Raw genomic sequence first — 24,860 nt, 5'->3', positions numbered from 1 at the left:
CCTTTGCATGATGGGATGTGTAGTCATCCAGAAGCCACCGGGGCAGCTGTGCGGCGCGGTACGATGGGAGCCGTAGTTTCCTGGTGTGAATTAGAGGCAGCGGGCACAGACTGGCCCAGTGTGGCAGCGAGGGAGCGCATGCGCTTATGGGGGCGGTGCTTGAAGAGGGGTGGGGGCTGCGACTGGTTGCTGCTGGTGGCTGCTCTGCTCCGCCCTCCCCAAGATGGCGGCGCTAGGTGTAAACAAGGTCGGGGCTGGTGCTGGGCTGGATGGCAGTCGGGGAACCGGTAGCAGTGGCCGCGGCCCAGCTGGCGCTGCAGTAAAGGTGGGACGGGCTGTTCGGTTCTTCGTGCCATCGGGTTCGACTGCCTCCTGCGGCAGGGCAGGCTGTGGCGGCCGGGGTTGCGCCGTCGCCGCTCCGGCTGAGGAAAGGGGTGGTGAGGGGTGTCCGAGACAGGGCTCGGGCGGGGCTTCAGAGGCCCTTTCCCCGCCTCGTCTGTGCAGAGCCGAGCTGCCGTGGGGTGCCTGGGAGCGGGCTGTGAGACGGGAGGCCTGGGGGGGGGGGTAGGGGGGAAGGGTGACCGCCTCAAAGCGGGGAGCTGTCTGGGAGAAAACGTAACGCCTGGGCTCCTAAGGTGGCTACCTGACGCTGCTGGAGCGTCGCGTGTTATTTTTTTTTCTAAATGACGATCAGTTTTGTGTTTTATTAGCGGTTTAAGATGTTCTGGTCCTCTGCACTTTGTTCCTCCTACCTCGATGCTACATTTGTAGCTTCATAAATGGCTAACTTGGTATGACTGATCTTTTTACATATGTCAGCTATGAATAGAAATTTTCTCCACCTGCTGATAGTCTGCTTTGGCAGGGTTTTTATCTCAGTTTTCCTTTCTTGCCAGGACATTTCTGCTTACTTAGTTGTGCTGCTTTTCTTGTTGGCAGTGCATTAAATGAATTGAGCAAGAACTAGTGGTGATCAGGTGGGATGCTGAAGAGTTAAAACAGTCTTTTCATGTCTATTTGTTTATTTTTTTAAAATATCATTTTCATGATTGTTATTTGTGTGTACGAAGCAAGATTAATGACTAAGCCTATCTGCTGTGATTGCAGGAACTTCTGTGAAATAAACTCTGTCATATCACCTACTGTATGAAGTTTTGCTTTTTTATCAACTCAAAACCAAATACAGTCTCTTCTTTAAATTATAGGTTCTTGAGTGTGGAGTCTGTGAAGATGTATTTTCTTTGCAAGGTGACAAAGTCCCCCGGCTGCTTTTGTGTGGCCATACAGTCTGCCATGACTGTCTTACCCGGCTTCCCCTTCATGGCAGAGCAGTTCGTTGTCCTTTTGATCGACAAGTTACTGAACTAGGTAAGAAAATGTAAGACTAAAGCTCTTAAAACCTGTCAGCCAAGTATATCTAGAAGGTAATGCTGGATATAGATTGTTAAACTTATTACTTCCAAGTAATGAATATGCAGCATTCCTTTTCATTGAGAAGCTCATAGCACTGTTGTGCACTAGTAAAATAGATATCTTAGAAAAAGAAAGTACAGCTTTTATCTTTATTTTCTTGAACCTGGGCTTGTGAGCTTTATACCTTAAAGTCTTTTTGTACACCTGTATTTATAAAGGGCCTACTCTTATTTTAAATCAGTGCCTGAGGGTTCTCGAATGGGTATTAGTCCTAAACACTAAATAAACTGTGCAATTAGATACGTAGTTTCCTTGACAAGCAGATTTGCCTGGATTCATGAAGAAGCGACATAGAGGGAAGTATGAGCAACAACAAACCTGGTTTTTAAAATATAAAGTAATTCCATATATGCAGTAACTGATAGTGGCAGGAATTCCCCTACTATAGAAGTGTTTGCAGAGAGTATTTGAAATTAAAAGATACAGCTTTTATCCAACAGTGGAAGTTTGTTTAGGCAAAAGATGATATATGCTTGTAATTCCTTCAGGATAGGAATTGCCTATTCAGCTTAGGGTTACGGAGAAGATGAGTTATCAGAAGAATTTGTACCAAGAAGAACTTGTTAATAGAACTGGCTCCAGCAAAGGGGAAAAAACGCTGTTGGAAGGAGGAGAATCATCAGAGGAGGAGATGTCTAATCTGGTAGTTCATGAAAGAAATGTTTAAATATCAGATTCACTTGAATAAGAATTTACTTTACAGTGAGAGAATCTGCTAGATGTAGACCAAACTGAGCGGAATTATTAAGGCACTCTGTGGGATGCTTTCATGGAAATAGGAGTCAGGAGAAGAAATATCAATCTCATATGAAAGAGGGTTTTGTTTTCTGGGGGGAGGGAGGTGGTAAGTCTGAGCATCGTGAATGACTGCCAGTCTAGAAGATGTGGTTAAAAGAGTCAGGGTTTGTTTTACTTCTTATCTATGAGTACCCCTGCACAAGATTTCCTAAAAAGGTTTTTAAGGGGGAGAATATTAGAGCACTACTCAGTCCTGCTGTTGTGATACATTTTTGTCCAAGACCACTGCTTGTATCTTGTAAAGTAAAAGTAGCAGTTTTATTATGATGGGGAACTTGTCACTTCGTAGTTTTTGTTGTGCATTTTTCCCAGGCATCTGAAAGTAAAATTTTTTGTGGGTTTCAGTTTTAACAAAAGTGAAGCTTAATTAAAAATATTTGAAGTTTTTTCATCTGGCATAATACTGAGGAGCTTCTGATGAAACACAGTGAGATGCTGTTAAACTTGTAAGGATCCTTCAGATAGGAACAGGGGAAAAAAAAGCTTCTGCTTTTGTGTTTAGGATAGTAGACTTGCATCCTACTGGCTAGTAGAAAGAAGGATGATATACTGTGACCAGCAGTTGCTCAAAAAACTGATAGGTAGAAAATTTTGGCAAAACGGCTTGAAAGTAAAAAAATACTTCTGTGACTTAAAATGTTCTGCCTGGTGATTTGGTGCAGAAGAGGGTCATAGCCACTTTGTCTTACCAGGTCCATAAGAACTGTCTTAAGAAATATTACTGCATCCAGCATGTAAAAATGGGGTGTTTTGTGGAGTGCAGCTCATCATGGCCCCTCTTTGAGGTGTCTGTGCATTTGTTGTCTTGCTGTAATCACCTAGTGATTACTGCTGTTGGTTAAATTTGCTGCGCTTGTAGTTCTGTTTCCTTCCGAGAGCCCAGGAGTGGAGCTGGCAGGGAGGTGTGGCAACTCTGGGCCCAGGGAACTTCTCATCCTTCCCTCCCCTCATTTGAGGGAGAAAGCAAGCTCCATTTTCACCCACTTCTGCGACTGCCATGCAGCCATTTAATGAAGTAGTCTCAGAAAGCTGATGAGTATCTAAATCTAGATTATAGGACCACTGCCAAGAGAAAATTCTGCTGAAAGAAAAGCTGTACAATCAGGGTGTAAAGCTACATGTGTTGATCAAAGTTCCTTAATCAGTAACTGGGTTTTATGGATCCTTTTAACCTATACAGTTCAGGAGATAGACTTGCTTGTTTTCCTTTGCTCTTATTACCAAATAACTTAATCCTGTATTCATCCAGGTTTTCTCAAGGGATCTTGGGAAGTTTTTGAAATAAATGCTCAGGGATCTGTATATGTTTAGATATAGCTCTATTTTCTTCCCTTCTGAAGTGGACACTGGGTTTAAATTTACTGGCCTGTCTCTTCTACATATATATATAACTGGATGGGAATGCAGGGTTAGAAATACTTTCTTAATCAGGATTCCTGGAAATGTGGAGTCTGCAAGTGAAGATTGACAACACATCATTTACATGCTTAGCGAAATATTCTAATAGTTCATAAAATCTTACTGTAAGAGAAAATATTTAGTAAGGAACTGGTAGGACTGAAGCCTGCTCAAAACATATTACTTTGCAGAGTAGACTAAACATAGATTTTTGGGGTTTCTTTGAGAGTTCTTTTATGAAGTTGTCTGTGATTAATCTTCTACTGGAGAATCTTAAATGAGTATATACATGTTGAAGGTATGTGAGCTGTATAGTGGTTATCTTCAACTGGATTCACATTCTTTAACCAAAAAGATGTAATGGAAAAGCTTTTCAATTTTCAAAATTTTGAAGCTATATATTCAGGAGACTATGTTGACTCGGGCAATATATTTAGGGAAAAATCTATAAAATGATCTTTGTAGAAGGAGAGACTCCTCTTAAAGCCTTTTCCTTAAAGTATCTTGATTTGGTTGAAGAGGTGAATCATTTCTTGCAGACTTCTTTCTCTCTTCTTCCTGCATTGGATTAGTGGGGTGTTTGTTGTTGTTTTTTGTGTGTGGTTTTTTTTTTTTAATATATGGACTGGGGAACTGTTGGGAAGGATGTGCTTATGTAACAGCTTTGCAGGCTCTAGCTTTTGACTTCAGCTGAGCAGCTCTGCTAAGGAAGCCTTTAACAGCTGAAACAAGGATCTAAAACAATTATAAAGTTTTATCATGTATCACTAATCAACGGTAAGTTTTGCAAATTTCTTAATATATGGAAGGTTATTGATTACATGATTAGTTTAACTTTAGTATAGAATTCTTTAGCTAATAACTGTGTGATTATGTTTAACAGCCTATTCTCGTAGTCCTTAGGCTGTATTTGCCTCAATGCCAACATTGTAACTATGTGTAAACAGTTAATCAGGGGGAAGGCAGGCCTCATGAAAATTAAGACAAAGAAGAGTTAAGAGCAAGGACTGAGAGATTAAAGAGAACAGAGAAGATACCTTAACCTTGAGTGTGGAGACAGACTGGCAGGAATGTTCTAACAAGGATGATAAGAAGGGCAACAGAAGGGGCAAACATTCAAGGAGAAGAAATTACCCTCAAGAGACCTGTGACCATAAAAGGGAAAAAGGATTAGGGGCCTAACTCCCCAAATGATCACTGACGACCACCTGAGACCCCCACGCATGTGTAATGTAGTTTTGCAACGCCAGCATTATGTAAATGTAGTAGATAAGCAAGGAGACAGTGATTTTTTGGAAAATGTGTGAATATTCATGTCTTTAAGGTATATAAAGGATGAACTTTTGTTTCCGTGCACACATGTTAGGAGGAGATATCCCCCATGCGTCCAGCGCTGCAATAAAGATGTCTGCTTAATAACGCTTTGATGTTACTGAGTTTAAATTTCTTAAGTTTAACTTTTTTGAATCACAGTTTATGGCTCAGGTGAACTCTCTCTATCATCATCACACTACAGGGCTGAAACTATTTTTCTATCATTAGCACTTGTTGAACTGATGGATGCAGGTGTTGACATTCTTCATGGAATCCATCCCATTGGTATTGTTTACATTTATATATTCTTTTGCTAGTGTTTGAGTGCAAACATAAAACTTCAAAACATGCAAAAAAAATTTGGTCTACACCATAACATTCTCTTGGCTTTATTCAGTCTTTTAGACAAAAGCTGCCCCTTTATTCCTTGCATTATTTAAAATCCTTTTGCAGACAAGTTTCATGCTTTTGAAAATGACATTTGTATTGTTGGCTGGAGTTGGTCTTAATATCTTCACTCTGTCACTATCTCATTCCTGGCTGACACACTTCCTGCTATTCATGTCTTATTCTTCTTTTGAGAAGAGACAGTCAGATTGTGCAGTGGTTTTGTAATGGGCACAAACATCCCTTGTAAGCACGAGGATGAGATCACTAGACTCTCTTACATTTGTGACCAAAGTAGAATTTGAGCTAAATTCCAAGAGATTAAATAGATGTTTTTACATGACTGATTTTTTTAGTGTTTTTAAGTGCAAAATAAACGCTTGATGAGATGTGTTTAAAACGTGTATGTTGAGTACGTAGCAATTTTATAGTGGGTTTAGTCTAAAAAAGAAGCAAAGTGGCTTTTTCTCAAATACATAAACTTTATGGTAGATAGCAGTAAAATGAGTCATGATCTTCTCTATTATAATGCATGTTTTATAGGGTGCTTACTGGTTACAAATTCTGTTTTAGTAGATTAGTAGTTGACGGGTAAACTTTGCCTGATTTTCCAGCCATGTCCAAGATCAACAGTGCACTGACAATGGATGATATGTATTAGCAAATCTTAGGATATCTAAAAAGCTAAAGAAAGAACGTAAAAGCAGTGTAACTTCATTTCTCCTGACAGCTTTAAATTATGAACTAGAAAATAAACACAGAATAGCTACAGATGTATCTCTCTGATCTTTTTCTGTTGGTTACATTTCAGTAAGTTCTGCTTTGATTTTTCTGACTTGGCTTTCTCTTCAGGCTAGACTTGGAACAGAATTAACATGATTAAAATCAGATACGAGAATGTAAAGAGTACTTCTTTAGTTGTTTTTTTTAATAAACATATTAAAACCTGTGAAAGAAAATACTTTTGTAAGAAACACTGTAATTATTGAACAGCTTCTTCCTCTCAGCCTTATCCAATGTTTGCTACAAGGCCAAGACAATGTTTGCTTAAAGGCTAATTTGCTGTAATCTATTTCATAAGTAGGTTTATTATTTTGGTAATCTGCTAGTAATGGCTCTCTGCATTAGTGGTTAATCTGGAGATACGAGGTCCACATTAATATCAGCAGGCCTTATATTGGTGTGTTATTAATGTGAGTATTTTATATACTGTAGTAAGTGAAGGTTGTGCACAGTCAGTTTGCTACAGGACAGTGCTGGTCTAAACACTGTAGAAGAGAACCATCTACCCACTTTTCTGTGCTTTGCTTTCTCGGAGCTAGTGTCTAGAAATGTATCTGTCTAGATACAGCATCAGCAAATCCAGACTGTTTCCAAACTGGTTTGACATAATTTAGGTTCTAAAAGTGGATATTGCACTTTGTGTTTCTTCAGCTTCTAATAAGGGCTGACTTTTCCTTGCTCAGTGTTATGAAAAACACTCTGATCCTGCTAGGAGTGCTAGAGCTAAAAAATAACTAAGCTCTGAAGTCAGAATATATCAAGGCAGATGACTGCTGGTGCTAACTGTAGTTGTAGAGGACCAGAACATAAGTTCTGTAAACTGCATCAAGATCTGTGCCAAACAAAATTTAAAATACTTCTTTTTTTGTTTGGAGTTTTTGTGGAGTGCACTGAGCTTAGATTGGGTGTTGGTAATGCCATCTGTACCAGAAAAGGCTTCCACTGTGGAACTAATAACTGCAGAGAGCATTGACATGCCCTTGCTTTATACCTAATTTCAAAATTACTAACCAGAACCTTGATAGTCCCATTTCCAGAAACAGCAGATTTGCTAAAATGAATGGGTTTTTTATTGAAAAGAATTTTTTTTTTAAACAGATAGTCAAATGTTTTTTTTTACCAGCTGAGGGTGCTGGAGGGTGGAATAGCTTATATATGCTTCATTTTATAGCTTTAGGAAAACAGTATTCATCTGTTCTCTGAACTCTGCCTTTTGTCTGTAAGGCATATAACTTCTATTTTTAGTTTGGCCTCTGAAAATATTATGGTCAATGGCTTAAACTGTGGGGAAGAATGCCTAGGAAAGAAAGTTTCATGTAGCAAAACTGGAAGCTACACAAAACAATGAGGTATACAGTGTGGATATGTTAGTTCCTGTTCTTGTCCCTCTTCAGAGGTACCATAGCATTGTTGCCCTGACTTTGGCCAGATGTATCATGCACCTCATGCAACTACTTGTTCTGCTCCCCTTGATGGGAAAACAGTTGGCTTGTGAGCATTCTAGTCTTCCACAAAATTGTGCCTAGCCATGTGATGCAGCTCTGCTCTTTGAAACAGTACTGCAGGAAAAATATTGTCAGGTAGTAAAAGCACGTGCATGTTTTTCAAACAAGTGTTGAAGTCTTAAGATTGAAAGCCAGATTAATTTTCTTGTTTCATAGCTCTTGAAGTAAAAGAGAATGATATGGTTTAGCCACGGTGGGCAGCTCAGCCCCACACAGCTGCTCACTCACTCCCCCACAGCAGGACGGGGCAGAGAATTGGAAGGGCAAAAGTGGGTTGGGAGAAACAGTTTCATAGGTGAAACGAAAGCTGTGCACACAAGCGAAGCAAAATAAGGTATTCACTACTTCCCTCTGGCAGGCAGGTGTTAGCCATTTCCAGGAAAGCAGGGCTCTATCACCCATACTGGTTACTTGGGAAGATCTCCCCCCTTCCTCCTTCAACCCAGCTTTTTTTTTTTTAGTATGATGTCATATGGTATGGAATATCCCTTTGGTCAGCTGGGGTCAGCTGTCCCAGCTGTGCCCCCTCCCAGCTTCTCATGCACCCCCAGCCTACTTGCTGGTGGGATGTATGAGAAACAGAAAGAGGCCTTGACTCTGTGTAAGCACGGCTCAGCAAAACTAAAATACAGGTGTGTGATCATCACTGTTTTGGTGATTATCACAAGCCCAAAACATAGCCCCGTACCAGCTACTATGAAGGAAACTATCTCTATCCCAGCCAAAACCAATACAGAGAATGATTCTTAACAAGCTGAAGGTGAAGATAGGAGAACTTGCAGATCCCTTTTGGTTTTGCAGGTTTCTTTTGCTTTTGTGTTATTGCAACATATTAAAGCATTAATAGCTCTTGTATCATGTAGCTCTTAAAAGCGTTGCCTTTTATGCAGTGACTATATTTGAACAGTGTTTGTATAATTCTACAAAGAGCCTTTATAGCAGTGTATACTCTGTGTGCTGCAAATCCATATTCCTGTGGGAGGTGAAGATCCATATTCTTAGAACCATGAAAATGCTGGTTATTCTCTGGCACTCAAGAGAACCAGACAACTCAAGTAGCCTGGGCTTTATCTTTGTGAAAATGCGTGGGATACAGTTTTTGTGAGTTCATGTCAGATGCAGACTTCTGTCAGACACCAGATATGTGGACTGGAAGTACCAAGAGTTTTTAGGCTTAATCTGGAACCAACTTCAAGCTCCAGTTGGTGTTCTGCTAGTCTTTGCATCTGGATTATGAGAGGCAGCCCAACTTTTTTACAGATCTGGCATTGCTTTCTAAAATTCTGTTTTACAGGTTGTGCTTGAAGCAATGTGTAAATTGAATAAATGCCTTGAGTTAAATAAAGAACTATAGCACTTTTTTTTTGTACAGCATTTGAATTACAAATGCATATGCCATTTTCTCCCACACTCTAAAAAGTAACAGCAGCAACATTTTTTGTCTTACGAACACAGTTCAAAAGTTCTCTCATAAAATAAATGAATCAATTTCAGGTCCTACAGATTCTGTTTAAATACAAGGTGGCATTCAGGCTTAGCTACAGAAATCTACATCTGTCGCTACTCTGGGCACTACCAGTAGTGTTGTGCCTTTTATCATTCTACTCAAAGCTAGCAAAAACCCCTTTATTTCTTTTTCTGAAGTTACTAGCTTCTGTACACTTATGTAAACATCTGACAAAGACGTAAGTCCACATCTTGCTTTCCTTTTCAGTATTCAGCACTAATATTGGATATAATGAAGTAATTTCTTGAGCTTGTCTTTGTTCTCAGATACGTTGTTTCAAGAGCTGGTAAAAATAATGTTACAAGATGATAGGCATTCATGGGTTAACTCTGTGATATTTGTTAGGAAAACAGGATGTTTGCAGATTTTAATGAGGATTGGTTTATATATCTGTGCTCTACCAGTTTTGGTGAACTGATTGTAATAAAATCCCTGTGACAACAGCAGAAGAGCTCATCATAGCATTGAGGCTGGGGGAAGAGCACATGCATTTCTTTACTTGTTCCTTCCTAATTAGGAATCGTTGGCAAGTAAGTACACCCTCTACCTGGATTGGCATATATTGATACTATATATGAACAGCCTTGTTAGTATCAATTAGGAGTTAAACTGATTCTAAACTGTGCAGTAGTAAGGGTTTAGTTTGGGCAGTAAACAACTTCAAAAGTTGATCTGCCCCCTATTTTTAAAGAAGAAAAGAAGGAAATAAAAAACAAACCTACACACAGATCTGACACTCATTCTGCAAATTCATAGTGAATTCAACGCTAAGCTCCATTAAAAACATCTCTCTATTCTCAGATCATCCATCTGTAATTGGTCATTCCTGATTCAGCAATGCTAGTCAGCCTATTGCATTTAATGAAGTGTAACTTTCTAGATGAGGATAACCTCAGATTCTGTGTAGTCAGTCCTTGAAAATGGCAAAATACCTATTTGAGGAATGTCTGATAGTATACTACTAAAATATATGGGGTTTTTTCTTTTATATATAACAACTCTGCTGAGAGGAAGTTGCTAGGTGCTTTCTGCATTAGATGTAAATCTCTTTTTAAGAGCCACCTCTTAAGAGCCCAGCGGCAGGCAATTCCAAAGTGTTGGAAGTCAAGCAAGCGGGGTGGAAGGTCAGCTTGGCTGAGCAGGGATTTTCCAGAACTGAGGCAGAAGAGGAAAGTGTACGGACATTGGAAGCAAGGACAGGTGACACAGGAGGACTACAGAGAAGCTGTTGGCCATTGTAGGGAAAAAATTTGTGTGGCCAAAGCTTGATTAGAGTTCAAGCTGGCCAGCACTGTGAAGGACAACAAAATATGTTAACAGCAAAAGGAGAATCAGAGATAACATTGGTCTGTTGCTTGATGTGGATGTGGTCAGTCATGTCACAAATAAGGACATAGACATAGACAAAGCAGAGATGTTTAATCCTGAGATAATACTGGTTATATGTACAAACTGGAGGATGAGAGGCTGGAGAGCAGCCCTGCAGAAAGAATTCTGGGTGTTTGGGTTGATGGCAAATTGAATTGTGAGTAAGAGTGTGCCCTGGAAGACAAAAGGGCCAACCATGCCCCCGGGTGCATCAAGCACAGCATAGCTAACTGATAGAGGGACGTGATTGTCCCACTCTTACACTGCACTGGTGCGGCCCCACCTCAAGTACTGTGTGCAGTTTTGGGTGCTTTGATATAGGAAGGACTACTAGAGTGTGTCCAGAGGAGGACAACAGAGATGGTGAAACGTCTTGAGGCCAAGACTTAGGAGGAGCAGCTGAGGTCAGTTGGCTTGTTCAGCTTGGAGAAGAGAAGGCTGAGGCTGCCTCAAGAGAGGCAGTGGAGGAGGAGGTGCTGATAGCCTGTGCAGGTAGCATTTAGCAGCAGTCACTGGGATGCAATTCTGGTTTTCCTTCTCATTGTGTTGCTTCACGTTAACTTCTACAAAATGAGGATAATACAGGAGTAGATATAGACTTCTGCTTTGCTCTAGGGAATATGAGATACCTTCAGCTATATCAGATAGTGCTGTATGTGGGTCTGTGTTTCTGAAATACTGTAACTCTTATTCGGGTCTTTACTGGAATGGGTCTGCAATAGGTGTTGCATCTTGTGATGGAGGGAACAGGAGGAGGTTTTTCAGTGTGAATTCTTCACAGCTTCTGTTAGTGCAGTAGAAATGTTCACTGTATGTAGTTATGCAAAATACTAATTTTTATGACACACATTAGAGTTTGTGTGTTCCTTGTAGTCTTTAGTCGTTAACTATTGTGGATTATTTTACATGTTTTTTTACTGATTTTTTTGTAAATTTTGCATAATCTTGGCACCTTCTAAGTAGGGAAAATCTGCATAAATATTAAATAATTCCATGATGGAAGGAAGAGGATGGAAAGGTAGTGTGAGCTTACATAGAGAAAGTGGTAGTTGTATCTTAGTCCAGTTGATATTTTTATAGTTAATGTGACCTTAATATTTGTCAGAATCTCATCTGTGGTTTGGGGAACTTCTCGTGATGGTATTAAAGCTTAAAGTTTTTCTTCCTCTCCTCCCCTTCATTTAACTGTTCCTCAAAAATAGGAGATTCTGGTGTCTGGGGCTTGAAAAAGAATTTTGCTTTGTTGGAACTCTTGGAACGGTTGCAGAATGGACCTGCTGGACAGTGCGGGATGACAGAAGAAGCCGTTGGTCTATCTGGAGAGGTACTGAGTTTTTTAAAAAAGTAAAGTTTGTTGCATTTGCTTAAAGTTATCTCTGGATAGAAAAAAAATGAAAAACAGTTCTTTGCCAAATGTAATTTCACTAATAATGGTGCTGTTTTCTTTCAGTATCTAGTATTAAGGCTTCAATTAATTTCTTCATATTTAAATTATAATCTCTGCTGACTAAAGCAGAAAATAGAAAGGTATTGCCAAGCATGCATACTCTCTTCCCCTTTTTTAAGCTTTTAAGATTTTTAGAAATGGTTACTCATTTGTATACTTTAGTTATAGTGATTTAAGGACAGTTTTCTAAAACTTCTTAGAAACTCTTCCTAAAGACTTTTCTTTTGGAATAGTTACCTTTTAGAGTCATTTGATATCACTACATCATGTGATAGTACTTCATTATCAAAACTAATTGCTTTAATAATTTCAGTATTAACAACTGGTATGCAAAAAGTATCATGCAGTGCCATTGTAGGAATAGATAACTGTCTTTAGGTGCCTATTTGTCCATTGGTGTTTTGTCTGTCTGTAACTTTGTAGTTCTTTGTTCATTACAACTTCCACTGAAGTTTGGATTTATAAAAACACTACCACCTCTAGAATAATTTATTGGAGTTCACTGTAAAGGAAACGGACTTGTATTTTAAAAATTTATTGAGAACTTAAAATTCTCAAAGTAGTCCAAATATTTATTATTGTGTAACTTTTAAACAGGGACTGTTTTCAGGCTTATATTGGTGGCAGGTCTTCTAGTATTCCTCAGTTATTGGGATTAGCTGTTAACAACTTCATTTTTGTCTTTTTTTTTTTTGTTAGAGTATCATTCGTTGTGATGAAGATGAAGCCCACATTGCATCTGTATATTGTACTGTTTGTGCCACACACCTGTGTGCAGACTGTTCCCAGCTTACTCATTCTACAAAGACACTAGCGAAACACAGACGTGTACCTCTTGCTGATAAGCCTCATGAGAAGACCATGTGCTCCCAACACCAAGTGCATGCTATCGAGTTTGTTTGTTTAGAAGAGGGCTGTCAGGCAAGTCCTCTTATGTGTTGTGTCTGCAAAGAATATGGGAAACATCAAGGACATAAGGTACTGCTAATAATTATTAAGAAAGGAGGGTAGATTCCTGATATGTCTTTATAGAAGTAACTTCATAGTGTTCTTTTGTTTTCCCTTCATTTCACAGAACTGCCACGGTAAAATTACAAAGGAAAAAAACCCCGTTATTTCTAAGACCACAATGTTATCTATATATTAAGACAGACAGTCCCTTTATCTGATACTCTTATGAACTTCTTACAGCATTGAGTCACCAGTTCTGAAAGTTGCTTTTATCATGCAAACACAAGGTTCACCCAACCTCGTCCAGTCTAACCATCCTTCTTTCTTTATAACTGATTATGGTAAACAGGCAAATTTGCATGTTTACTTGTGTGATTGCTAAATGCCTGTCTTAGTCTCAGCATAACCTGTAACTCCTGACTGCATTTTAAATTACAAGATGGTTTTAAATTTTTACTTGCCTTTCATATATATATGTGTATGTATATATACACACACATACATATATTAAATATGTAGTAAAATAGAAAATATTACTAAGGAAGATATTTATGATTGATCTTTGATATGTTGCTTTTAATTAATAGCATTCTGTCTTGGAACCAGAAGCAAACCAGATTCGTGCATCCATTTTAGACATGGCTCACTGTATAAGAACTTTCACAGAAGAAATCTCAGATTATTCCAGAAAATTAGTTGGAATTGTTCAACATATAGAAGGAGGAGAACAAATAGTTGAAGATGGAGTTGGAATGTCCCATACTGAACATGTATGCTTTTTTTTTTTCCCCCCCACATGCACAGAATATTTGCTTTTTATAATAACCAGGAAAAGGAATGTCCGTGAAAGTTATACACAGGTTTTGTAAGACAAGACCTTAAGTTCTTAACTCTACCATGTCGGTATTGAGGCTTAAGCCAACAGATAGAGGGGAACTTGTAGTCCATTATAATGTTTTTAGGCTGCATGAAAATAGAGAGGCAGTAGGGAAAGCTGTGTAACTGCTAGTACGGTATTGAAGTACTGTCAAAGATTGCATCTGTTCTCAGGTGCTGTGATACTATTGAGGCTTTTTTCCCTGGTCTTTTTTAGTAAAGTGTGTATACATACAAATAAGCTACTTAGTTATTGGAGTAACTTCTTGGAGATCTTACTCTTAGGGCTGCTAAGGCTTTCTGTGTAACTGGGACTTGAACTGTGATGTAGCCAAGCAGATATGAACATAAGTTAAAAACTGGAATAAAATGAAAGATGTACTTCTGGAATCAAATGGTGTCCTTAATCCTCTGGATCTCCTGACTGCAACACTGTAGGTACCAGGGACTGCAGAGAATGCTCGCTCATGTGTCCGAGCCTATTTTTCTGACCTTCATGAAACACTTTGTCGTCAGGAGGAAATGGCTCTTAGTGTTGTTGATGCTCACGTGAGAGAGAAGTTGATTTGGCTAAGGCAACAGCAAGAAGACATGACCATCCTCTTATCACAGGTTTCAACAGCTTGCCTTCACTGTGAAAAGACCTTACAACAGGTAGGTTAGCAAGTGAGCTGTAATATGGCAAGATATGTGGAACTGCAAATTAAATTTAGGCTACAAATGAAAAGGTTAGATGGTACTCTGCCTTTTTATTTCCTTTACAACGTTAAAATAACAATGATATAACCTGAGATTGAAGTATTCATTACAAGAGGGTGTTAGAAAAGGATAATCAGTACAAAAGCATGAAGTCCTCCAGTTGCTGGAAATCTGTGGCATGATTATCTTGTCTGGAGTAATTTCTTGTTGTTTGTGAGATTAGTGGGAAGGAGAGATGAAACTGAAGCAAAAAGCCTGCAAGATTTATGGGAAGGATTTTAAAGTTGCAATTACAAGTATAGGTGTTTGAAGATAGTTGTCATACGAGGCTGGTAGGAAAAAATGTTTTAGGACTAAATAACTTTCAGTAGCATTTGTAATATGGGTAGTTCAACATACTAAATGTGTGAATAAAGTAGCTATATGAGAGTGTCTGGTTGGTCCATTATTCACTTAATTTAGTGATAGCAAGAAGTAAATAGTATATGTAGCAAGCCGTAAACTGAGTGTGAGAAATTACTTCATTAATGCGGTTTTTGTACTTTTTCAATAATTTGTTTAGAGCTACTGCCTGGTTGGTTAGTCAGATGTACTTTTAACTATGCAAATGTTCTCATCATTAAAGGGTGGATATTGATCTTTTTGTGTTCAGTGTGTTGCTGTGTGCTGCAAAGCAGCTGCTCTATTCCAGCTGCTGGAATGATATATGAATGACATAGATCCTATTTATATATTATATTACTGTCTCTTATCATTTATATTCTTATTCCTACAGGACTAAGAAATAAAAGAAAATGTTTTTTAAAACTGCAGAACTTTTTAGTATCTGTTTAGTATCTATTAAGGAAGAATGACAAAGCTTTCACATTTGCATTAGAATTTTAAGTAAATCAATTTTGTAAATGTGAGTTTCTTTAACTAGAGTATTTCTATTTAAAATGCTTTATTTCCAGCCATCATATTTACATTGTGTTTGGTTATTTTAAGTAGGTTAATAAAGGAAAGGCATGCTTTTGTTTTCTTTGTCTGTTTAGGATGACTGCAGAGTAGTGTTGGCCAAACAGGAAATTACAAGATTGCTAGAGACATTACAGAAACAGCAGCAGCAGTTTACAGAACTTGCAGATCACGTGCAGCTGGATGCTAGCATACCTGTCACTTTTACAAAGGTATTCTTAATCTCTTGAAAGTACAGTTATCCACTTTATGAAGTCCCAAATGTAATTTAAAAGAAAGCAGGATTAATGTATGTTCATGATCAGAGGGATGGGACACCTCTCCTGTGAAGAAAGGCTGAGAGAGGTTGAGGTATATGAGGTTGTTCAGCCTGGAGAAGAGAAGGCTCTGGGGAGACCTTATTGCAGCCTTTCAGTCCTTAAAAGGGGCTTATAAGATGGGGACAGAGACTTTTTAGCAGGGCCTGTTGCCATAGGACAAGGGGTAGTGGTTTTAGACAAAAAGAGGGTAGATTTGGACTGGGTATAAGGAAGAAATTTTTCTCCGTGAGTGTGGTGAACCACTGACACAGGTTGCCCAGAGAGGTGGTAGGTGCCTCATCCCTGGAAACCTTTAAGGTCAGGCTGATCTAGTTGTGAGTGTCCCTGGTCATTGCAGGGGGGTTAGGCTAGTTGTCCTTTAAAAGTCCCTTCCAACCCAAACTATTCTACAATTCTATGATTATGATGCTGTATTTGTTGCAGCAAATTTGGGCAGTTCAGTATCAGTTAAAGCCACATTGTCTTATCATATGATGAGTGCCGTCTGGTATTTGAGCAACAAAACCACTGTGCTGTTATAATTAGTGTGAGAAACATTCGTTTGACATTGACTACATCAGTAGCTTTGTTTGAACATTAACTGCTTTCTTTTAAATATGCAAGATAGTATTTGTGAATTCTAGAAACACCTTTATTTGGAAACATCCCTGATTTGTTGTATGTTCAACTCAGACCAGGAATCTACTCTTTGTTTTTCCACATATTGTTGGCTTTTTCATTAGGAAAGCATAACTTCTGCAGAATGTTTGTTATTTTATTTCAAATGCAATAATGCTATTATAAATTTCAGTTTATAATGTTAAAATAATGTATTTCTTTCAATTTGTTAAATGATAATTTGTCTTATAGCTGCTTTGTATTCACTGACAGTTTAGACACAGTTCATCTTCTAAGTAGGGTTTTTTTAATTGCTTTAATATCATTTCAATACCACCTGTTCTTTGAAAGAGATGAAATTATTTGGAGTTTGATAATTGTGATACTTTTCACATAGGAGGGTTTTGAAACTCTAAAGAAAAGAAGTACTTTGATTTATGGATTTTTTTCATTCTGAATGGGTGAAAGATCAATAGGATCTATTGTTGCTGAGATGAAACTGAAGATTTAATTGTTGCCCTTGAAGCTTTTACTATAAGGAAATGGATGCTTCTGTGGGCATTCTGTCCCAGTCTTTGTTGATGTCAGAAATTCATTTTCTTCAAAATAATTTGTTTTGTAACTTCAGTAGATTTGAATTTTCATGTAATAACTGCTTTGTCAGATCAATAAATGCAACATTTTCACTTCTGCTCCTCCCTTCCCTATTCAGGAGAGACCAGAGTTAGTAGGGTCAGGGAGACCTCTTCTGTAAACTCCCATTGTTCCGTGAAAAAAGCAGCATTCACATTTCACAGATAATGAATTGCATTCTGTGTATTCAGCGTTGATGGCTGGTTTTGCCTTAAGGAGCTGTTAATCTGACTCTGATTTTGATTGCAAATTGCTGAGCATTTGGAAAGAGAATGATTGCAGCCAGCAAAGCTGTAATAGGAGATCCGAAATAGATCTCGGCATGGAGACCCCGAAATCTTCCAGTGTGTCTCTGCATCTCAGCTTTCTTTAGAAAGAAACGGGGCTTCTATTGTTTTTCTCCTGTGACAAATTGGTGGTTTTATGAAATCTTCTGTAGCTTAGATTCTGAACTTCAAATTGCAAAAGCAAATGTCATTTTTCACAAACACAGCAGCAGCCATGAAAAAGTAAGGTGAAAATACTTACATCAGTTCTTACTTTTTATGTTTCATCACTTCTGACAAAGTTAAAAGCTCTCTTTCTACACAATATTTTTTTAGAATACTGTCATGCTCATTGCCACTGTTGTGACTTGTAGTGAGGCTTCTTGTACCTGAAAGGTCTGTGCCTGGCAACAGATTTCAGACAGAAATAAAATCTTCAGATCAAAAACTGTAAACCGTTATTATATGACTGAAACGTCTTTCTTGGGAACTCTCATATGCTGAAGGCTGCATCCATTATAAAATTGAAGTATTTCAAACAGTACCAGATCAGAGTAACATCCCATATCCAGTCAAGGTTGTGGAGATTTAAGGAGGGAAGGGAGAAGTCCTTTTCACTATTGAAAGTGAGTAGGTTTTATCCACATTTTTTGTTTCACTGACGACATGAAAAACGTGGACAGTGCTGTTTCCTCCTCCTAAACCATCAAGGGAAATGCCACATATAAAACTCTGAAGGGAGGATTTGGAGAATTCCAGGACAAGATGCTGAAAATCTTTCAAGAAGTATGTTAGTATATAATAACTTTTTCCCAAATGTTGTTAATATATTGTTTCCAACTGATCCTGCTTTACCTATGTATTTATGAAGACTTTAACCAAATAAGGTTGAGATGTCTTCATGTACTTCAGCTTGCTGGCAAGGAAATGGCTCCTGATACAGGAGTGTGATCCTTATTTGAAGAGAAAGATTGCTGTTTTGTCCTGGTCAAATGAGAGCAGTGGCTGTGGAGTGTTACATACAGGAATAGCAGTTGCTCATCCTAAATACTTGTGTGTACATACTGGAGAGTGGGAAAATGATTAAGAAAATAGCACCTGAGATAGTAAAGAGCACTTACTTGTCAATTTTGAAGCCAAGTATGGGAAACTGCTAACACATACCAACACCAAGAGTACCCAAGAAGACAATCTACCAGAGGGAAAGCACTTAACACTATGTTTAAGTAAACCTCCATACAGCTTGTGTCACGTCAACAAATTTCTTAACAAGGACAAAAACCAAGACATGACAGTTGTTCTGTGGGTTTTTCTCCTGCACTTTCTGTACTGGGATTTAAGAAAACACTAAGTTTTACTTGAACAAAAGTCACAGGTTACCTGTTTTTAAATAAGCTATCAAGTTATGCACCTGCAAGAAATGCAGACACAAAGGGGTTTTACTGGCCAGATTTTTTTAAATAACACTTTTGATTAAAGATGCTGATATAGTTATGTAGAGAGATTTTTTTCATCTGTCAATTTCTAGCTGTGATCATCAATAGTCAGTTATTTCTGACTCGTATTACAGGTGCTGTACATTGTTTTCTGTGTCGGAGCTTTTCTTGCAAGGTTCTTCCTGAAGTGGCAGGAAGTCACTTTTCTACACAAAAAGTGGAAATTTGATGTCCATCACAGATTGCATTTTGATTCCTTCTGAGAGAGTACAAACATACTGAGAACAACCTGTTTTCACTCTAAACCTTACAGAAGGCAAACTGCAACAGGATGGCTGTATTTGACAAAATCATTCAATCTCCTCCACTTCCCTGATGCTTAAATTTGCACAGGCCAGCACTGCCTCTGTCCTCCAGCTGTGGAAGCTGTAGAGGAGACTGGCACTTCTCGTGGACCCCTGAGAGGATGGCCAGGCTGGCTCCACTGTCAGCAAGCTCTGGCCATAGCCAGGGTGCTGCCTGCTGCAAGAAACTTGTAAACTTAGCAGCTCTGTCCAGAGCAGCTGCCTCTTTTCCTTCCTTTCAGGTACAAAGAAGTGGGGAGACTCATCCCCAGAAATTTTAGACAAAACCTGAACTGAAGCTTGAGTGTGAAAAGGGTGCTGGAGGCATGGCATTTTTTAGGCTCTTCAGTGCCTTTTGCACACTTCTTTGTGTTCTTTCTCTTTGCCTGCACCTTTCCTGCTGACATGCTTGTCAAGAATCTGCCCACAGGTTTTTCTTCTCTGGACGGAGATGACCCTTTCTGATAACGTGCTGTGTTGCAATGTTGTCACTGAATTTGGCAACTTTAGCTCTGAATCCAAAAGTCTAGACCTTAGAGGAAAGTTATTAAAAAGCAAATAAGTCTCAATGTTTTATTTTCCAGATCTCAAATACTCAGTCTTCTGGTTTTCAAGCATCTGCCGTGTGTAGTATCAAAGCTGTAGCACTGAAACTGTTCAGTTTGTACAACTTATTTCACAGACTCAAATAAATTTTTTCACAACACATAGTTAGCCTGTGGAGTTCTATGCCAAGGATATTCTGGGCCCTAAATGTCTGATTCATAGATGAGTAATACATCAAGATTTGTTAGTTGCAGAAACTGCACTGCTGGCTCACTAGGTCCATGAGCTGCAAGCTGTTAGGGATGGGTATTTAGGGAGGTTATCACTATGTGCTTTCCCTGTTCTTTACTTTCTCATGTATCCACCTTTACCTAGTTTCAGACAACATGCTAGATGAGACGGACTTTTCATCTGACTTTTACACTTAGAATTGTGATGTTGCTGACTTTTGCATTGTGGTATTTGCATATTTATATTTTTTCAGAAAGCAGTTTCTCAAGGTATTTTTACTCTCTTTGGAGATTGCAATAGGATAAAGTGATTGAATTAATCTATATTGGTTATCCTGGCAGTATGCTACTTCATCTGTGACACACAGGAGAATGGAGTTGCATGTCATGATGACAAACACAGCTATATAATGGATCCTATGTTTGTGCGTGTGTGTGTGTATATATATATATATATATGTATCTCAAATGACATGATGTAGATGTTTACACATCCAGTCACAGTGCTGCATGTTGGTCTTGTACCAGGAGAGACTGTAGCATTTTTGCACACAATAAATAGCATTTCTAATGCAAGAAGAAATAAAAAGCTGTGTGGGTAGACACAGGTTTTTATGTATTGCTTGCCCAGCACAATACTGTCTGGGTTTTGCAAGAAAACAAATGCATTGCCACATAGTTCTGATGATTGAAACTCTGGTATTTTGTCAAGGTAGTATTTCTAAGTACTTCAAAATACATTTCAGGAATACATAGTAGCCTTAGCCTATGTTGTTTATTTTACAATTTACAGTTTGCTGCTTTATATTAGTAATACCACTTGATTGCATTGTTAGCATTACCTCATTCAGTACTCATGGTAGCTTGGTCTAAACAACAAATATGAAGTTGATTCTCTTTCATTGCCTCCAACCAAGACTTGGGGGTGTTTTTTTGTTTTTCTTCAGTATTTCAGATTACTGTTTAATGCTAATAATGTTGCTGTTATAATATGGTAGAGGATTGGAAGTGGCTTGAGGTGAAGAGGCATAGCTATGGAGTCTCCAGCAAGGAAATAGTTTTGTAGGTGGGGACATTAACAATGTGACAAAACATAGTGGAAAAGCTACAAAACCCAGAAAGAGCACTCTGGTCAGAGGATTCTAACTTAATTGCTACGAACAACTCCTCATGCAGTTTGAGCCAAGAATGATGAAAGAGTTTCACATTTTATCAAGTACAGACGTACTAGCATGAGATTGTCTGCGTTTCTAAAAGTGGTATGTGGTAATTCAGGCAGAAGTTACAGCTTCAGTACACAGATTGTTGGATAATTTGGTTTATATTATTGCTGGAGGTGATTGGAGATTGTGCCTTGTATTTTTGGAGTCCATTCCATTTAATCACTTTACAAATAGTGACAAGTATCTTAAACCTAAGGGTTTTCTAATTTGAATTTTCTAAACTTGTGCTTGTTTCATGTATGCTGTTTCTCCCAGGACAACAGGGTACATATTGGACCAAAAATGGAAATTCGGGTTGTCACCCTAGGATTAGATGGAGCTGGCAAAACAACTATTTTGTTTAAGTTAAAGCAAGATGAATTCATGCAGCCAATTCCAACAATAGGTTAGTAGCAACAATTTAAATGTAATGCTTTTTCTGAATGTTTGACTTGCATGTAGAATTTGATTATTTTATATTCATACAGAACAAGGCTATAAAACATTAATATTTTTATTCTAGGTTTTAATGTTGAAACAGTAGAATACAAGAATTTGAAATTTACTATTTGGGATGTAGGAGGAAAGCACAAATTGAGGCCCTTGTGGAAACATTATTATCTCAATACACAAGGTGAGACTAATACAACTTCTAAACTGTATTTTGTCTTCTAGCTTGTATTTCAGAGCCAAAAAGATTATTAATAAGAATAATTTATAACTGTAGAAAATTCTTCATCTAATGCAAAGTACAGCTGCTAGATTAATGAGCTAAGGAATTTCAATCCAGTTGGTCACAGTGTCTGCTGGATGATAAAGGCATTCTCCATAAATCCATCAGACAATTCATGGAGCCAAACAAAATTAGAATCTCTGTTAAACTGGCTCTAGCTGACAGCAGACGAGGTGCAGCATTCCAAAGTTTTGATAGCAAGAAGTAGTACTTGCCAGGTATGAAATTTAAATAGTACTTGAAATGAAAACACTCAGTCTTTAGGAGCCTTTAGCTGGCAACTTAAAAAAATTCTGTAACTTCTGACTTGGTATTGCAGTGTAATATCTGATCATAGACTAGATTACTGATTCTGAAATGGTGCCGACTTAGAAATTCATGCTGTCCTTCTGTAAATCCTCTACATTTGTTTTGCAATTTAGAAAGGGGTTCCTCTCCATTAATTCATTCATGATTATCTGAAATACTTAGGAATGACAAACATAAGTTTATGTGCTCCACTTTGTGCATTATTTTAGCCTTCACTGCAAACTTTAACATTCTAAATTGTTCATCTTTTCAAACTTTTAAAAACTGTATTTCGGGATTTCTGTTGTCCTTTTAAAACTTACCATGTAAACACCAGTGGCATGGAATCATGTATATCTTGAAGAATTGTATGTTGGAGAGAAAGTCTAAGCAGTTAACCTGGTCCGTACCTCCAGTAAGTTTTGTTTAGTTTTGGTGTTGGGGGTTTTTTCTTTGCAAAAAACATGAGTTTAAATTCTGTCCTCTAGCTCTGCTTCCCTGACTCTCCAGTCTTTCTGGCATCTTGGTTACTGTCTGTAGTGGATAGTAAAATCTACTGCTGCTGTGTCGGGCCCATGGCAATCTTCTCTGGATTGTGTAGTCAGTAGCTGAAGGAAGCTGTGCCGATTTGGCTGAACCTGTAGATTTTACAGCCAGTTAAGGGAAACTGGAACAGTCATGTGGGAGCTGATTGGGTATACATGGATCAAGAAATGGTTTACACTGACATACTCAACCCATACATAATAAATCTGGTTTTAGGCGTAAGCAGTTAAAATATCACAACCTTTATGTTAGACTAGGCAGGAAACTTCAGACTCTTTTTTTCCCTGTTTTAGGATGAATTCTAGATTTTTGTCAAAAGTATAGTGGTATGTAAGGCATTTCTCAGTCCTCCTGGATTTGAAATTGAAGTTGGGCACTGCTGAGAAACTTCACGTATAAGACAGCTAGAAAAAAAGAATTGTGTAAGTTGAAAGCTAATTTTACAGAGTTTATATTTGAATGTCTGTAAAACATTTCTCTCTTTCTTTCATAGCGGTGGTGTTTGTCATTGACAGCAGTCACAGAGACAGGGTCAGTGAAGCACACAGTGAACTTGCAAAACTATTAACAGAGAAGGAATTGCGGGATGCCTTGCTCTTGATCTTTGCTAATAAACAGGTACTTGTGATTTTTTTCACTCTGTTACTCTTTTCCTCAGTTTGTGTATCAAATTCCAACTTTCTGAACCCTCTGCTATGGATCGGGAATGGTAATGTGGGAAGCAAAAAATGTAGATGTTTTCCTGATGTTTAATGCTGATAAATTAAGTGATGCTAAAGTACTTAGTAGATTCAGCGAGTTTTTGTTTTATGGTTACAAGTAGTAAATGCGTAACAGTTTTATTTGGCTTTTGTGTCTGTAAAGCTTTTATGTGATCTGTAGCTTCAGTCTAACCCATTGGTTAAAAATAAAGTGCTTCAAACATTATACAGAAGAATAATTGAGTCTTTGTATCTGATTCTGTTGCAGGATGTAGCAGGTGCACTTTCAGTGGAAGAAATCACTGAACTGCTGAGTCTCCACAAACTCTGCTGTGGCCGTAGCTGGTATATTCAGGGTTGTGATGCCCGAAGTGGTACAGGACTCTATGAAGGATTGGACTGGCTTTCGAGGCAGTTAGTGGCTGCTGGTGTCCTGGATGTGGCTTAATTTTACAGCAGCTGGAATCTAAGGTTGTAGTTTACTGTTTTGTTCTGTTTGCACGATTATAGGATGTTGAATCCAGGTCTGTTGTCTGAAGAGGGGACTTTATTGAACTTGGTGGTTAGAGAAAAATAGGAGCCTTTATCCTAGATTGGATAATTTGTTCAGTAAACTTGTGCTGTTACAGTGTTTTTGAAACTTGATATATTTATGAGTAATGGAAGGGGCTAGTTGCAAGGGTGCCTTGAAATTCTTTTTGGTGAAATTAGGTTGTTATAATTTAAAATTCCTCCCTCATAAAACATGTTTTGGAGTTCATCTAATAATTTTAACAAGGTTACAGTAGTTAATTGGTGTCAGAAAAATTTTGAGTGCTTTAGAAATGCTTTCCCAGGAAACTATCCCAAAATCCATCTCAAGTTATTAGAATAGGCAGCTCTGTCTATTAGTCAGAAATAAAGGGTGCTACTCTTTAATATCTAAAGAATGCGTTCATCTAAAGGTGGCATTGAAAATTACATGCAAATACACCACAAAAAGAAAATGCTTCCCCCATTATTTATTAGCTTCCCTGTTTGTTACCGGAAGGCAGCGTAACTGGGCAAAGAAAACTAAGAATGGGGAACAGTGTTGTTGGGCTAGGGGGCTGTGTCATTGTTTAGCTAGTCATTTTCTAGTTGGGAGGGAGGACTTAGTTGGGTTTTTTTGTTAATTGTACACATGCTAAATTCTTTATGGACAGTCTATAGTGATATTGAGGTGAAAGTGTTTTGTGCATGCTTGAGGACATAATCTGCCTTTAGATACTAGGCTTACTCCTCAAGAAGTCCAATGAAGTTTAAAAAAAAAAAGACTTTTTAAAAAAGTAGTGTGGTGTAATGTCAATCTTGTTAAATGTACTCTTACGTAGAAGTCATGCTTCCAGATTAAGGTATTGGCCTTAAAATATTAAATAACACAATGTAAAAGCAGTGCACACTAATAATAACTCTTACTTAGAAGAGCAGGTGGTAAAATGTGATACAAACCTTCCATAATTAGATTTTCAATTCTTACTGTATCTTCTACATGGAACTATCACTAATGCCTCTATTTTCAAAGATTACTCATTCA

General features: G+C 38.2%; 1 protein-coding gene across 1 annotated transcript; it reads left to right on the top strand.

The window, feature by feature from the left end:
* Nucleotides 1–223: 223 nt before the first annotated feature.
* On the top strand, nt 224–23,753 carry TRIM23 (tripartite motif containing 23; the record flags this gene model as incomplete). The annotated part of the gene is made up of 11 exons (XM_082013462.1): nt 224–325; nt 1,206–1,368; nt 11,736–11,857; nt 12,680–12,958; nt 13,519–13,701; nt 14,246–14,461; nt 15,541–15,675; nt 21,314–21,443; nt 21,561–21,671; nt 23,098–23,222; nt 23,574–23,753. The coding sequence occupies 11 exons, from the start codon at nt 224–226 to the stop codon at nt 23,751–23,753; spliced, it is 1,746 nt and encodes a 581-aa protein (XP_081869588.1).
* Nucleotides 23,754–24,860: the final 1,107 nt, after the last annotated feature.

Source organism: Phaethon aethereus (assembly GCF_964289735.1).
Source record: "Phaethon aethereus genome assembly, chromosome: Z".
Classification (NCBI taxonomy): domain Eukaryota; kingdom Metazoa; phylum Chordata; class Aves; order Phaethontiformes; family Phaethontidae; genus Phaethon; species Phaethon aethereus.
This window is presented reverse-complemented; position numbering and strand designations above follow the sequence as displayed.